At 36.4% G+C, this 16,497-nt stretch overlaps 3 protein-coding genes across 3 annotated transcripts; 2 read left to right on the top strand and 1 right to left on the bottom strand.

Moving 5' to 3' along the window:
• The first annotated feature begins 3,316 nt into the window (after window positions 1-3,316).
• Window positions 3,317-5,118, top strand: LOC139866509 (lecithin-cholesterol acyltransferase-like 1). The gene is given in 3 exon segments (XM_071854763.1): window positions 3,317-3,768; window positions 4,077-4,531; window positions 4,534-5,118. Coding segments are annotated over 3 exon segments (1,338 nt in total). The 5' UTR covers window positions 3,317-3,343; the 3' UTR covers window positions 4,992-5,118.
• A 624-nt stretch (window positions 5,119-5,742) lies between these two features.
• LOC139867246 (uncharacterized) lies at window positions 5,743-8,505 on the top strand. Its single transcript, XM_071855589.1, has 3 exons — window positions 5,743-6,344; window positions 7,077-7,264; window positions 7,596-8,505. The coding sequence occupies exons 1-3, from the start codon at window positions 5,792-5,794 to the stop codon at window positions 8,040-8,042; spliced, it is 1,188 nt and encodes a 395-aa protein (XP_071711690.1). The 5' UTR covers window positions 5,743-5,791; the 3' UTR covers window positions 8,043-8,505.
• A 6,409-nt stretch (window positions 8,506-14,914) lies between these two features.
• On the bottom strand, window positions 14,915-15,472 carry LOC139869293 (uncharacterized). Its single transcript, XM_071857606.1, has 2 exons — window positions 15,224-15,472; window positions 14,915-15,127 (listed from the first exon to the last, which is right to left on the bottom strand). Exons 1-2 carry the CDS (start codon window positions 15,470-15,472, stop codon window positions 14,915-14,917), a joined length of 462 nt encoding a protein of 153 aa, XP_071713707.1.
• Window positions 15,473-16,497: the final 1,025 nt, after the last annotated feature.

Here is a 16,497-nt window from a genome sequence, read left to right as displayed (position 1 = left end):
GCGCATCGTGCATAGTTTGAGCCTGCAATCGTGGAAAGACACTGTGATGCGGCGCATCACTTTTAGATGCGGTGCATCACCCTCCTGGCAGCAAGCTGGCACCTTTTTTCACATGGGATTCGAACTAGTTTGGTCTACCTTTCACTTTAGGTGCAAAGTGGGATACTTTACACCTAAAAATATGGCTGTGAACATGCTATTAGTTGGTGGAAAGCAAGCTAGTTGGTAAACAAGATGATTACTTGTCATGATGAAGATTCCTAGCTAGTTGTTCTTGGTGTTCTTGTTTCTTCTATAAATGAAACTCATTGTATGCAATTGTAACACACAACACCACATACAAATATTCAGTAAATAAACACTCTCTAGTTGGTCCGTGGACTAAAGCAATCACAACGATTGCATATAACCACGTTATATCTTGTGTCGTTCTTTATTGTTCTTGCATATTATCTTTCGTTCATTAAGTGGGTTGAGTGATCTTGATAGTATCACTACTCGGCTAGTAGTCTTGTAGAATTACTAGCGTTGTTTGGGTCCTAATAACCTAACAGTACTTTGAAGAGAGAAGTCTTAATCTCAATCTCTGCATTCCTGGTAACCTCTGTTTTATCTTTTTGTTTTTTAATAGCATTAGACACCTTCTCCATAGTGTTGTGAACCATCCTGGATGTGATTACCGAAAAAGGTTGGTTTGACTTTTTAGGGGTTTCAAAATTCAAATCATCTTCAATAACGTTAATTTCTCCCTCCTCAACTTCGGTGACTGTCTGACGTGGCACCGGTACCTGGCAAGAGGCCTGAGGAGTTGGTGATTGTTCGTTGAAAATCTTGAAATCAACCGTTGCCAATTCATTGTATTCTTCAACAATATTGCCATCAACCGTTTCTATGAATTCATCTTCGAAAACCTCTTTTATCCATAACTTGCAATAGAACTTGTTTTCGATTTTTGCATCAACGTATTGTTTTATTGTCCTTAGATCATCGGTTTCAATAACAGCTTGTAGCACATCTGGTCTTTGGAGATTATGTGACAAGGTATCGACATGAAGTAATCTGCCAAAAGAATTGGCCACTTCAATGGTGCAATTAGAAGAAACACAATTGAAGGGAACCCCTTTGATTGCAATTTTGGTGATCCTTGTGTATTTGTTGGCGTACTTGGACATTGGAATAACATCTATGAACTCCAATTCGTTAGATGAAGGACCACTTGTCATTCTTTTATAAGTAGCTTCATCTCTACAACAAACAATATAACCATAATGACCCCAAGTAGAGACAGATTCGATGAAAATAAATCTGCTTCTCAACCACTTAAATAATTTCAATGCTTTAATCGGCTCCTTGTCAACAATGAGAGCAGATAGATTGAGGCGACTGTACGTTTCTTGGTTAATAGCGAGGTTAATTCCAGGTTTAGGGGGTCGTGAAAAAGACGATTTAAAAATGGGGACGGTTTTGTATGCAGGCTGTTTAGGTTCGGTTTTGGGAAGGACATTGATGTTGAGTTCTTTTTTGGCATAACCTACAAACAGGTTGCGTCCTTTTAAAGGTCTACCATTCATTACATGAACAACTTGTGAGGCTTGATTCAGGTTTTGAAACTTGACGAATGCAAAGGATCTATCTTGTTTCCAAGATATTCCAACAATTGTCCCAAAACCACTCAAAGTGTTCTTGATGATATTTGGGTTGATAAATTTAGATAGATTACCCAAAAATAAGGTTGTTTTCTTTGGAAAATCATGGATTGTTGTTTGCTTTTTTGTAGAGAAATGAGATGTGAATTGAGGTTGCTTTGTTATGGGAATTGAGTTAGGGAAAGATGGATGAAATTCTGGGTTTTCGGAGTGTACGGATTGAGAGAGAAAATCCATTCCGGCAGTGCAAGATTAAAAAAAAAAAAAAAAAAAAAAAAAAAAAAAAAAAAAAAAAAAAACTTTCATGTAATGCCTTTTGTATACTTTAATTAGTTATTGTACTTCTGATTAATTAAACTTTCATGTAGTGCTTTTTGTATACGTAAGCGTCACTGAAAGAAGTGTAACACAAGTATTTTAGCCGTATAGTGACATGAACGAGTATAAATTAGGGATGGTGACGTACGAGAAAAAATTTGTGACCTGCGGTATACGTTTCGTGATGGCGAGTAAAATTATAAAATTTTACCTACGAGTACGAGTACGAGTACGTGTAAATAATTATACCCGCCGATGGGTTACATGCGAGTCAGAAGTATGTACTATCTGTTGCGGGTTAGACCTCATTCGCTTATCAATGAGGCTTATTTAACTTTACCGGGTATACGCATACAATTATCAAATTTAAGCACTTTATTATTTATAATAGTTGAATTGCTAAAAATAATACGTATGAGTATAAAAAATACTTTTCATGTCATTTTATATAATATTCTTACTTTTTGTTATTGTTTTTTTTAGAACAGCGAATTTGGGATCACTCGAGGGGGACTTAACCACCCGTTACGATCATCTCCCGTTTCGATCATGCCGATGCAGTGATATTAACCCGCCCCCTATCGCTGCCCGGGAGGAAACCTTGAACCGATCCAAGGGCACGGCCAAGTAAAACCCCCTCCCCTTTACCCCCCAACACAATGTGAGAAAGGTGCTATGGGTGGATCCTTACATGGCAGGGATAGAATTGCATTTAATTGTTGCCCTGGAGTGGAGTCGAACTCCTGACCTCAAGTGTGTTAGAGGCAGGCCACTAACACTCAGGTACAACTGCAATCCTACTTTTTGTTATTGTATTATCTTATTTAGATTAGTAAAATTGTATTTGTTTATAACCCGCGGGTTATAGGTATCTGCCGGTCACGAGCATTGAAAAAAACATTACCCGTAAACAAATAAGTGGGCCTCAAATGGGAATAAAACATTCTTAGGAGCGAGTCGTAGATCTATAGGATCCACATTCATCGCTCGCGGTTGTCGTCCAATGTCAACAAAATGGCTAAGTGGCTAACAGACACAAAAACTCAGATAAATAAATGCACAACACACATATATGATCATTGCTATTTTTTCTTTTATCTCTTTTTGTTAATTAAAAAAAAAAAACTACTGTACTATAAAGAGGTTAGATCATTAAAAGTTATTGTCGAGTAAAAAGGTGAGTATAATTTAAAAGTCCCGTTACAAGAACAAAACATATATATTAAATATTTTCAAGGCTAGTGTATATTTTGACTCCTTTTGTATGAACATAATTCATGCACGTAACACCGTTTTCTCACAACCACAAAATTCCCATCTTTAGAAAGACCATACATATATGAGTAACCAACATTAATAATATTCATATATCCCAATCTATGTACTCTATGGGATGGTGTACGGTAACGATTATAATGATGGCTATAACTACCATGGTGACCGTTTACTTACCGACCACTTGTGTGGCCATATTAAACAACAACAATAACCAGAAATTGTACCCGGTGGTTCTGGTTCCTGGAACCGGTGGGAACCAGCTAGAAGCCCGATTGACCGCAGAGTACAAGGGGACGAGTTGGTTGTGCAACAAGTGGTATCCACTTAAGAAAGACGATGGAGGATGGTTTAGATTGTGGTTCGATATCGGAGTGTTGTTAGCACCATTAACTGAGTGTTTTGCTGAACGAATGACTATTTATTATGACCAAGATTTGGATGATTATAAAAATGCTCCTGGTGTTGAAACTAGGGTGTCTCAATTTGGTTCAACTCAGTCCCTTCTTTACCTTGATCCTTCTTTCAAGTAAGCTAGCAATTTTATTGTACAATTCTCTTGTTTTATACAAGTTCCTGTTCAATGAATAGCTACAGAGGGCGTATAATTAGACAAATATATGAGATATAGTATGGGTGTATTTGATACGGATTACTATATTTACATGACTTTAATAACTATGGAGTAAAACACAATCTGAATTTTGCAACTAACCATAGAGTGGATGGTGCATAAGAAGTAATTTGTATCATCCATTTTAGTAACCGATATGACCATATTGTTTTCTTGAGGCTTATTTATTTTAGAATTTCATATATGTGTTACATTATCAACAGGAAAATTTCGAGTTACATGGAACAATTAGTGGAGTCTTTACAAGATCTTGGCTACCAAGATACCCAAACTTTGTTCGGAGCTCCTTATGATTTCCGTTACGGCTTAGCATCCGAAGGACATCCTTCCTACGTCGGCACTACATTCCTTGATAACCTAAAGCAGCTAATCGAAAACGCAAGCAACTCAAACGGTGGAAACCCCGTAATTCTCGTTACCCACAGTCTAGGAGGCCTATTCGTCCTACAACTGCTCAACCGTAACCCACTTTCATGGCGTCAACAGTACATAAAACATTTTATTGCACTGTCAGCTCCATGGGGTGGCACGGTTGACGAGATGTTAACATTTGCATCAGGGAACGCACTAGGTGTTCCCTTGGTAAATCCGTTGCTCGTCAGAAATGAGCAACGGTGTTCTGAAAGCAATTTATGGCTCATGCCACGTAAAAACAATTTTCTAAAGATACACCACTTGTTGTCACTCAAGATTCGGCTTACTCTGCTTGGGACATTTCAAGATTTCTTGTAGATATCGGATTTGGACAAGGCGTGCACCCTTATGAGACAAGAATTGAACCTTTGGTTGAGAAGTTGGGTGCACCGGGTGTGCCGGTTACTTGTATAGTTGGAAATGGGGTCCCTACGGCTGAAACTTTGTATTATGATGAGAATGGGTTCGATAAGCAGCCGGAAATTATGTACGGAGATGGTGATGGAACGGTGAATATGGTAAGCTTGTTGGCTTTAGAAGATGAATGGAGGGATGAAAAGAATCAGGAACTTAAGGTGATTAAACTTGATGGGGTTACTCATATGGATATAATCAAAGATGATAAATCACTTGCTCTGATTATGGATGAAATTAATGCTATAAATTCGGACATTTCTAGCTCATCAGTAGTCTCTAGTTTGTAAGATGCTATAGAAATGATTTGTAAATGAATCAATGAGAAATGATATAATGAAATACGGACTAATAGAGTTAAGTAAAAGAAATTTTCCTCTGTTAAAATTGATTTATCGTATACATATGGACATGATAAAAGAAAATGATATTGATATTTTTATTGGATGCGTTACCATTTATCATAAACAATCGTAAATTCAACAATCAAAACTATTGGATGCCAAAACTTTTTTTTTTTTTTTTTTTTTTTTTAAATTATACCGGTAGTCCTTTGTGGTTTGATAAACGCACGACGCTAGACTTAAACCTAACGTCATGTAAATAGTTAACGGGACAAATAAACTAACGTGTAAAGTTAGAACACATTTATTAAATCACACGGACTATCGTTATGATTGTAAAAAGAAAAGGACTAGTTTTCTCCTATTTTTTCACCTTCAAATTCATCTTCATAATCTCAAAATTATAAATCATAAATTTATAAGCCTTCATCTTCGTCATCACAATTACATGAACCCTAATAAACCACCATCTTCATGTAATTGGGCTTTACACCAAATAGCTAATTACTTCGGAGTAATTCGTTAACATTTTAAAAAAAGCAAAACAAAAGTGATTATAGAAAATGTATGGGCTTTACGGAGCCCAAATGTCCACATGTTTCTTTTAACAGAAGCCCAATAATCAAAAAGGTTGTTGAACAGAAAAGCAACAATCAAATTACCATATTCAAATCACCATTTCTCCCTCTACTGTTAATTTGGGGGTCAAATTCAATTTCCCAATTTCTAATTTTCAACTAATAATCATGTCATGGTTGGCTCAATCAATCGCTAATTCTCTCCAAATCAACGAAGCTGATCATCCCACCACATCAACTGATCATAACAGCAATAACCAATTTCAATCAATTAAACAACAAGAATTTGAAAAATCGGATTCTGAAAATGAAACCCTAATATCAGGAGGAGGTGTAAAAGAAGATCTTTCCGAATTTACAGAAACACTAGCTCGTCAAATCTGGGGTGTCGCTTCTTTCCTCGCTCCACCACCACCACCACCACCTCCGCCGCCGCCTCTTCCGGCGAGCCACCGGTCTCCCATCGATCGACATGATGATGTGGAAAATTCAATTATTGAGGGTTTGGAATCTAGAGATGAAATTGAGGTGTCAAATTCGACGACTTTTTTAAATAATAATAAAGACGATGATGATGATGATGATGATAATGATGACGATCAAGCGGAAAATGTGGTTGGTGTTACTGATGAAGTATTGCAATTTGCAATGAATATAGCACATCATCCCGAAACTTGGTTAGATTTCCCTATATCTGAACAAGATGATGAAGATACTGATGGTAATTCTTCAAATTTGATTTTGATTCGTATCCTCCTAAATTATTGTGTGTTTGAACTTAAAAGTGATATTTTGATTTCTTGAATTTTTTGTTCACTTTAACTCCTGTCTGTAGAATTGTAAAGTTAAAAGGTGATTCTAGTGTAAGAAAGTTTTGATTTCCCATTTTAAATTCTTGTGTAAACAGTTCAGATGCTAACTTTTGACATACTGTACTCTTTTTTGGTAGATTTCAGTTCCTATATAGTCTAGGATATATATATATAGCTGGAAATTGTTTATTAAGCTTATCAGCTCGATTTAGTGTTTCTTTAGTTTAGAGTTGGGTACTTACCACTTAGTAGTAATTATTGAGTTGCTATTTCATAGATAAATAATAATTGTATTTCCATGCATATAAACACCTGATTAGCTGATCCTACAACCGTGAACAGCTGAAACCCATCCAAACACTATCTTCTGCAGTCTGTTTTGTGCCAGTTGACAATTGAATATCATGTTGTTACTTTCAAAGCACTCATCCAAACACGTGATCTCATACTGTCCTTTTTCTTATTTCACCAGAAGGTTAATGATGTGAATGATTGTGATTAGGTTTATTCTAACTCAATTGTCTGTTTTCTTTCTGAAAAGATGCATTTCAAATTTTCAATGCAGTGTCTATAGACTTATGTCAAGAGTTAGTTGCTAAACTGATATGTTCGTGTTTTTATTTTTGTTTGATCGACTACAGATTTTGAAATGTCGGATACTCAATGGAATCATGCAACTTTGGTGGAACGTCTAGTACCGAGATTAGCTGCTTTAAGAATTGAATTTTGTCCGATTCACATGAGCGAGAGTTACTTTTGGAAGGTCTACTTTGTTCTGTTGCATTCTCGACTTAATAAACATGATGCTGATCTTCTATCTACACCTCAAGTAAGTCCAAATCAATAACAACCTTTATAAGTGCATATATATATTGTTTAAATTATGAGAAAGAAAAACACTTAAAACTTTAAATATACAAGAATATAAGTCTGTAAGTGTACATTTATAGCTGCTACTAACATTATTATTAAACTCATGTTATCCATAGAAAAAACATGTATGTATCTCCTTATTTTTGTACCTGATGATAATCAAACTGTTGAACTATGATATATCCACCATGTAAATACTTTGCAAGTTTAAGTAGCCATATGAACCCATTTACATATTGCGTGCAAGTATATTCAAACTGGTAGTTGGGCCTGTAACTACTTTGCAGATAGTTGCAGCCCGGACCATTTGGATGAAGGAGTTACAAATGAAGACCAAACCTCGAGCAGATTATTTAGAGAGAAACACTTCCCACACGTTAGATAGTCTCGATGATTATACCACCACTTCATCGAACTCTCCTACTGCAAACGTGTTTGAAAGAACCATACATTCATTTGAACCTACAACTCATTTCACTGTTCATGATAAACAACCAGTTTTGACCCAAGAAAACGGGTCAACAGAGGGTGTGTCAGATCAGAAAGTGGGTTCTTCTTCTTATATAGTACCCGTTGAGGAATTAGATGAAGATGAGGACAATTGGATCCATGAGAATTCAGAACTAGATGGGTATGATGGGCCCAATGTTCCTGTTGGGGATGAAGAAGACATTTCGTTTAGTGATCTTGAAAATGATGATTGTATATTGCCAACAAGATCCAAGATCATTTGAAAAATTTGCTCATAACTAATCACTTGTTTTTCTGGAAATGGGCTTGTCTCGGTAAGGGATAATGTTGACTTTTGACTCCCGAGTTGGGACCTGCATCAGCACCCGATTAGACGCCAGTGTATGGTCAATGGTCAACCGGTATCAGACTTTTGAAGTGAACGAAGGGTGTACATGTGTCTGTTTTCAGAGATGGGATCTCTATGCAAGAAGTGTACAGGGTATATTTGCAACGGGTTCACGCTATCGAGTTGCTTTCTTGAAGGTTCAACAATTGAAACTTTGATTTTTGATTATTATAGTTCATTTACAACACCACCTTTTCATGAAATCATGATGATTTTGGTTTTTTTCAAAGAATGTTTTGTACAAAGTTTATGGGTATGTAAGTGCTGGTTTGAAACTAAAGTTTTGTATGTTATACAGAGTGACATTATTTATATTTATCAATCAAATTGTATCTTATCTACAATTTTATGTTCTTTTATCGTATCCGATTCATAATACTTTTATATCTATATAAAATATTGTGTTGATCTCTGACTAGTTTAGGATGGTATATGGATAACATCTGATGTACTTTCTGTTTTGGCAAAAATAAATAAACTTAAAACAAATTTCTAAATAAGAAATTCTAGTTTCTTATATAAATATGGTATTGATTGTTTTGAGCATTACAAATATGAATGTATTAAATATGAGTGTAGATATATGTGCTTCATCAATTGCCTTCCTTATCAACCACTCATCTTCAACATCCTGCAACCAACAACTTTTTTACTTCAAAAAGCTCACAATATTCATTAAAATAAACTAAATGATTTATGAAGAAAATGATTGACTAGTGTCTGGTGCTGTCAGCAATCATTTTGAATCAAGATTGGCTTGATCAATGGGCTAAAATGATTGGCATCTGATGTGCAGATTTGAATGAGACGACAATTAGTTTGCTAACCTCAAGTTGTTTAGTTGTCGCCTGAGGAATATCCTTAGACCGATGGGCAGTGCAGGTTAGCATGAAATAAGCAGGAGAGCTAAAATGATAAGGGCGCAAAATTGGCATCCACTTCAAGTTTGTTTGCTGCATCGTGTACACAAAGAAGTCACTGATCGTCTAAGAATAATATTACTCGTAGATTGTTAGAGGTGGCTAAATGTGTAGTGGGATAACCGCTAAAAATAGCTTGCTTGAACGGTGAAACAGCAACCCTCAAAATTTCCAGTAGTAAAGAACCAAACTGATGGTTCTTGATGGTCAAACATGAATGAAAAATGAATATTTATATATCTTTTTAGTCACTGATCCCTTGAATAAGATGGAATAAAATTAAGGATCAAAGAGCCAAAGAGACCCCTGTTATGATAAAGGAAGGAGCTCCATAATCAACAACATGAAGTTGAATGCCTTGAAGCTGACTGCATTCGTATCAAACATCACATAAACACAAAACAAATTCTTGACTTCCTAATGACATCTTGATGCCATTCTCTAGTATTATGACACAATTTAAGCCTAACTATATTCATCCCTGCAAGAGCAAGTCTCTCCAATTGTTCATCCAAGAGCATGCAGGCCCCATCGTGCACACAACATCAAATCCTAAACCATCTATTTTCTCGATATCCCCAAATTATTACTGCAACGGACTCTTAGTAGGTAAACCATTAATTTTTGTCGTAAAACCAACTCATAAAGGCAAAACAGGGATGTTAAATGACCTTCTTTTGAAAATTAATCCTGGTGACATGATAGCAACTGTAAGTTTCAAGTAACCAAAAGGCTCTATGAGAATGACTAGCACACAAAACAAAGGTAATGCATAACAAATGCAGCTATCTGCAAGTTTACGCTTACTCATTTAAATTATATTATATAAAAAGTTGAAAGAAACTTATAGATTTGGATACTCACACCGGAAACACATATTGGAAAGTCAAGCTCAAAGGTTCAAGAAAACTCACCGGAAAGTCAACCTGGAAAGTCAAATCGGAAGGTCGAGTTCAAAGGAAAGTCAATACGGAAACTCAAATCGGAAAGTCAAGTTCAAAGGTTCAAGAAAACTCACCGGAAAGTCAAATTCAAAGGTTGAAGAAAACTCACCGAAAAGTCAAGTTCAAAGGTTCAAAAAACTCACCGGAAACTCAAATCATCGGGAAGTCAATTTTAAATGTTCAAGAAAACTCACAGGAAAGTCAAACCGGAAACTCATATCGGAAAGTCAAGCTCAAAGGTTCAAGATAACTGATTGGAAAGTCAAGCCGGAAACTCATCGGAAAGCCAAACCGAAAAGTCAAATCGGAAACTCGTATAGGAAAGTTAAATCGGAAACTCAATTTCAAAGGTGTAAGAAAACTCACCGTCAAGTCAAGTTCGGAGGTTTAAGAAAACCCACCGGAAAATCAAATCGGTAAGTCAAGTTCAATGGAAAGTCAAACCAGAAACTCAAATCGGAAAGTCAAGTTCAAAGGTTCAAGAAAACTCACCGGAAAGTCAAACCGGGAACTCAAATCGGAAAGTCAAGTTCGAAGTATTAAGTAAACTCACCTGAAACTCGAACCAGAAACTAAAATCGGGAAGTCAATTTAAAGGTTAAAGAAAAGCCACAGAAAAGTCAAAACATAAACTCATATCGGAAATTCAAGCTCAAAGGTCCAAGTTAACTCAAATCGGAAAGTCAAACCGGAATATCAAATCGGAAACTCATATCAAAAATTCATATCGGAAAGTCAAATCGGAAAGTCAAATTGAAAAGTCAAGTTCAGAGGTGTAAGAAAACTCACCAGAAAATAAACCGACAAATCAAACCAGAAAGGAAAGTTCAAAGGAAAGTCAAATGCAAAGGATATGTATCATTGAACATATCAATCACCACATATGATTAAATACATGTATTGTTCGATAACAAAATTCATACCATTGATGGCACCTTTCATATAATGTGCCACATGCACAGTCTATGTTTTGTTGTCTTAAAAACCTCTTTTATGGCTATCGCCATTGATTTGTCCTGATCTGTCACTATCATGTTTGGCTCTTTCCCAAATGTCTTCATGAAACATTTAAGAAGCCATGTGTAACTCTCGGCTGTTTCATCCCTGATCAATCCCGTAGCAATAGTGACACACCTACGGTGGTTATCTATGCTAGTAAATGGTACACACTTCAGGTTGTACCTGTCAATATAAAGATAATGTTAGAAACTCAAATAAGCCAAATAACATGTCAATCACATATGATTAGAAACTGTAATGAGCCAATTAACATGTCAATCACATGTGATTAGAAACTTTAATGAGCCTGAAAACATGTCAATCACATGTGATTAGAAACCCAAATGAGCCAGAAAACATGTCAATCACATGTAATTAAAAACTGTAATGAGTCAGAACACATATCTGTTCGTTCTGTACGTTGCATCAAATGAGATAATGTCACTAAACTCCTTGTAGTTGCTTTTCGCAACTTCATCGGCCCAGAAAATGGAATGTAGTTGACTTTTTTCAAGCTTGTACTCAAGTAAAAAACCAGGAACATATTTCTTCCGTTCTTCCATTTTGTTAACGAGCATCTGAGAATCACTTGCATTGATAAAAATATTCAAATCTCGTTTTCAGTTTCTGAAATTAGTTACAGTCCCATGAACATTTTTCTCACACCCTTTCATATTGCTATAAACTTCGTATGCCTTTGTTGGACCAATATTTGACACTGACGAATGGTATACGAACAACTGCTCTGCATACTTCATATGTCTTTCCGCTTTACTTAAATGCCGGTACTCTAGGGGTAGCAACTCATGATTATGTTGTTCTTGAAAGTCGTACAGTATAAACGTATCAGTTCCATACACCCAGTCGAATCTAACCCTAGTCCTACATCCGGTGCATTCCATGTTGCTTTTCCTGATTGGCTTTTTATTATTTTGCAATGTGTCAAATTTCACTTGCATTGGTGTGCCAGCCCTATTGCACAAGTAATATTTCTGCTTTACTAACCCAGATTTCGAAGTCTTTTGAGTCGACTTTCTTATGTCAAAACATGCATTAAACGCGTATAACCTATACATTTCTTCACACTGTTCAAGTGTTCCATAATTTTTTTCCAATAACTGGTAGTAAATTTTCATCAACGATTGGTGCATAATACAATGAACCACCCAATGTTTCGTTTTTACGTGTTGTAGCTGTTTTTGGTGTATCTAAAGCTGTCCAAAAAAATAGACAATCACATGTGATTTAAATGTTCATTGAATATAACTTAAACAATAACACATGATCAGTGATATGTTACTCTCATTAATTCATATAAAAAAGAGACAATCACATGTGACTTTAAATGTTCATCACTCAATCATAGCTCAAATTACTTCAACAATCACATGTGATTCAATACGAAACAAATTAATCAATTTAAATCACAGTAATGTATCATCATAAAACGCAATCACATGTGATTCAGTACGAAAAAATTTACAATCGGTTTGATTTCATCACACGTATAATCACAGGTATTAACATAAAATGCAATCACATGTGATCACTAATCACTTTTAATTCTCAGTTATGTATTATCATAAAACGCAATCACATGTGATCACTAATTTCTTCATCACTGATCTCGTATTCTAGTTCAATTGATTCGTTTTCTGGCTCCATTGCTTCTTAATCTTGATTAATTGATTGGACAATTTGTTTCGCCGGAGTGAAACAATCAATCAATTCGTCGGAGTAACCGAATAGAGTGATATGAAGATGTGATTAATGACGGTCGGAGTGAATGAAATTCGCCGGAAATTCAGAAGATTACGTGAATGAAGTTCGCCGGAAGTTTTGAAGCAATTGGATTAAATCGCGTAGGGTTTAGGGTTAAATCGCCATCGTCGTTTTCTCAAAGTTTTAGTTACGAGTTTTAGAGTTTTTATTTGTATGTGTTTTTGTTTATAATACGTAAAATGATGATAATGCCCTTCCTTTGTTATTTGCAGTTTTAATCTTTTTCATTGATCTCATTTGATCCAAGGGCTGAAAGTGATCCCTTGGATTTCAACCTTTTTGGTGGTTTCTTTGGATTACAACTCAATAAACAATATAATAATCCATCCGTCCTACTACAAGTGTCCACTTACTTTTTGCACACAGATTTTGGAAATCCCCCTAACTTTTTTCTCCACCAATCAGAAGCTTTCTCTCTCTCTAAAATAACCTCTTCTGATTGGTCGAAAAACAAAGTGGACACTTTAAATGGGACCTCCCAAAATAGTAAGGTGGACACTTTAGATGGAACGAAAGGAGTAATAAATTATTTATATAAAACGTTTTATGATGGCATTTTAAGAAATGAACAAAATTTAAGTGAATTTATAAAAATTGGGAGTGAAAATATAGGCTCATTTATCTATTTTTTTTTTTTTTTTTTGTGAAAAGCAAGTGTATTTCATTACTAACCACTGAATGTACAATTTTATGGCTTCATCATGAGTGCCAATAGTCCTCGAGATACAATATTGCTGAAATATTTACATTACAATACAAAATAAACTAAAACTCGTGTATTAACCGATACCCTGCTTGTTTGATTGTGTGACATAATACCACGGGTTAATAAGCCATTGACTCGACTCGAGATTACTTTTCTTTAAACGTTTGGAGATCCATTGAAAGCTTCTGAGTTGCACCTCGTTAAGGATGTTAGCATGGTTCCAACTAGCTTTTGAAAACACCTTTTTGTTCCTTGCGTTCCAAATTGAGTATGTGACTACCACATTGTCACCTGCCATATAGTTTTACCCATTGCAAAGTTGATCGAGCTCGAGACGGTTGAGAGTGCTGCGTTCACGGAAGAAGTGTCGATGTCCATGTTCCACAATCTCTCTATACCTTTCCATACTTATTAACCTCGTCGCAATATAGAAGTACATAGCTTACTGATTCAATCTCGGTATTGCATAGTGGACACAATACCGAATCAAGATCCATTCCCCTCTTATCTAGCTCAACTCTTACCGGTATTTTTTCGAAGTAAAGATCTCCTAATAAAAATATTGACCTTTTGCGGAATTGCTTTATGGGCGACTTGTGAGCTTTTGTTGGTCTACCAAGGATGCAAGAATTTTTGTTGTGAACCTGCCATCATTACTGCATTTCCATAGCCATTCATCCAATGATTTACCGCTAGGTTGTAGTAATGATAACAAGTTGGTTAATGCATTTAGTTCACCCATTGACCTTCCTCTAGGGTAGCGTGACCATTCCCAGCTAAAATTTCGAGTACCATACACGAATTGAAGTCGATCCATAACAGTAGCCTCCTTATTAACCTCGAGTGCATACAATCTTTCGAATTGATTTTTCAACGATCTGTGACCTGTCCAATCTTCATACCAAAATGATGTGCCCGCTCCCTCGCCAATCCGTTTATAAAAAGAACCCGTAAAGTCAATCCCCATCGTGTCTATGCGTTTTCCTACTTGAATGATATGCCTCCATGTTGTTCCCATTTTTGTAGTCCTGCCATTGTCAGTACAAGATAGCCCGCCCTCTTTCCCATAGATACTAGTAATGACCCGCACCCAAAAAGAATATTTTTCGGTTTTGAATCGCCACCACCACTTTCCAAGAAGAGCTAGATTTCTAGACTCAAGACTCCCGATGTTTAACCCCCCTTCCCGATAAGGTAATAAAACATGAACCCTTTTGACCCAACTCAACTTTTTTCTCTCCCCAGTCCCACCCCAAAAGAAAGCGCACCTTAGAGATTCGAGAAGTTTTATCACGCATGTTGGAGCCCGGAATAGAGAGAATAAGTACAGAGGTATGCTACTTAACACCGACTTTATCAAAGTAAGTCGACCCCCGAATGATAAGTGTTTTGCTTTCTAATCCGATAGATGCTTTTTAAATTTATCCACCACACTTTGCCACTCGTTTGATTTGTGCATTTTGACACCGATTGGAATCCCGAGATAGTTAGATGGAAAGTTTCCCGGTTTACAGCCAAACTTAGCCGCCATGTTTGCCACGATGTTCTCTTCGAATCCAATACCAAAGAGGTTGCTCTTTTGAAAGTTAATTTTTAGCCCCGATAGGTCCTAAAAACATAGTAGAATCTTCATGATGTTTCAGATGTTTTCAAGACTCCATTCTCCAAATATAATCGTGTCGTCAGCGTATTGGAAATTCGATACAACAACATCATTATTACCCAATTTTACTCCTTTGAAACAGCCCGAGGAAAGTGCACGATTGATGAGGACATTAAGTCCTTCCGCAGCTAAAATGAAGAAGAAAGGAGACAATGGATCCCCTTGCCTTACACCGCGTTCAGGATTAAATTCTCTTGAAGGTGAACCGTTTACTAACACTGAAATTGTGGCTGAAGTAAGACATGCTTTTATCCAATTGATCCAACGGTTACCGAAGCCCAAACATCTCATAGTATCTAATAAGAAATCCCATTTGATACAGTCGAATGCCTTTTCAAAATCTAATTTGAGAATAAACCCCTTAGATTTCTTCCTTTTCAGATCATCTATGGTTTCATTAGCGATGAGAACACCGTCCAAAATAAATCTACCCTTTAAGAACCCACTTTGTTTCACATTGATGAGATTTGGTATTACCTTTGCAAGATGAATGGAAAGTGTTTTAGCTATGATTTTGTAATAGCTTCCCCCCAGACTAATGGGTCTGTATTCATGCAGTCCCAGCGGATTGGAATTTTTTGGAATCAGAGTAGTAAAAGAAGAATTACACCCACGTGAAAATTCAGCATTTGTGTAACAACACAAACCAATAACCAACCGATTACTTGAAACAATTTTTTTTTATTACAGAATAGTGCGCCACGCGCACCACCTCAGGGTGCGCGGCGCGCACAGGGCATTTTCAGTTCTGTCCGGTTTTACAATTTTTCAAATAAAGATCTCCCACTTCCCGACATATTTAGGCAAAATGCTTTTTACTACATGTTCATATATGTAAAACTAACACGAATTAATCATAAAACAAGTTTTACAAAACGGGGCCCACATCGGCCATTTTACGAGTTTCATACAAATCATGAGTTTCGACCACATTAGTTTAATTTCCAAACGACACTATGAGCATGGTGTTTGGGGTTAAACTACCCAAGTCTCGGTCAAACTCCAAAAGCTATCACATCCCAAAAGCGTCTCATAAACAACAAGCGGGATCTCTAATCCAATCGAATGCCCTTACCCTTATCAACGCCGGAGCCTATAAAAGATAAACAACGAGAGGGTAAGCAAAGCTTAGTGAATGCAATAATTATACCCATATATATGTATAATATACCTACTTGCAATCACATACACATATACCACATACACGCTAGCAATACAATTAGCATACCATCTCAAGTACAAAGCTAATAATCTCCAACAACCCGCTACTAGCGTAATCAATAACATATAATCGACATAATATAATATGGTACAAA

Source organism: Rutidosis leptorrhynchoides, chromosome 9 (genome assembly GCF_046630445.1).
Source record: "Rutidosis leptorrhynchoides isolate AG116_Rl617_1_P2 chromosome 9, CSIRO_AGI_Rlap_v1, whole genome shotgun sequence".
Lineage (NCBI taxonomy): Eukaryota > Viridiplantae > Streptophyta > Magnoliopsida > Asterales > Asteraceae > Rutidosis > Rutidosis leptorrhynchoides.
Note: the sequence above shows the minus strand (reverse complement) of the source record. Positions and strands in the feature narration are given on the sequence as shown.

Excerpts from the sequence above, each read along its gene's own strand:
- LOC139869293 (XM_071857606.1), bottom strand. The coding sequence starts at position 15,472 with ATGAGATGTTTGGGCTTCGGTAACCGTTGGATCAATTGGATAAAAGCA. Across the intron at positions 15,128-15,223 it reads TGGGTAATAATGATGTTGTT|GACCTATCGGGGCTAAAAAT; the intron begins GTATCGAATTTC and ends CTATGTTTTTAG.
- LOC139867246 (XM_071855589.1), top strand. The coding sequence starts at position 5,792 with ATGTCATGGTTGGCTCAATCAATCGCTAATTCTCTCCAAATCAACGAA. Across the intron at positions 6,345-7,076 it reads AGATGATGAAGATACTGATG|ATTTTGAAATGTCGGATACT; the intron begins GTAATTCTTCAA and ends GATCGACTACAG. Across the intron at positions 7,265-7,595 it reads ATCTTCTATCTACACCTCAA|ATAGTTGCAGCCCGGACCAT; the intron begins GTAAGTCCAAAT and ends ACTACTTTGCAG.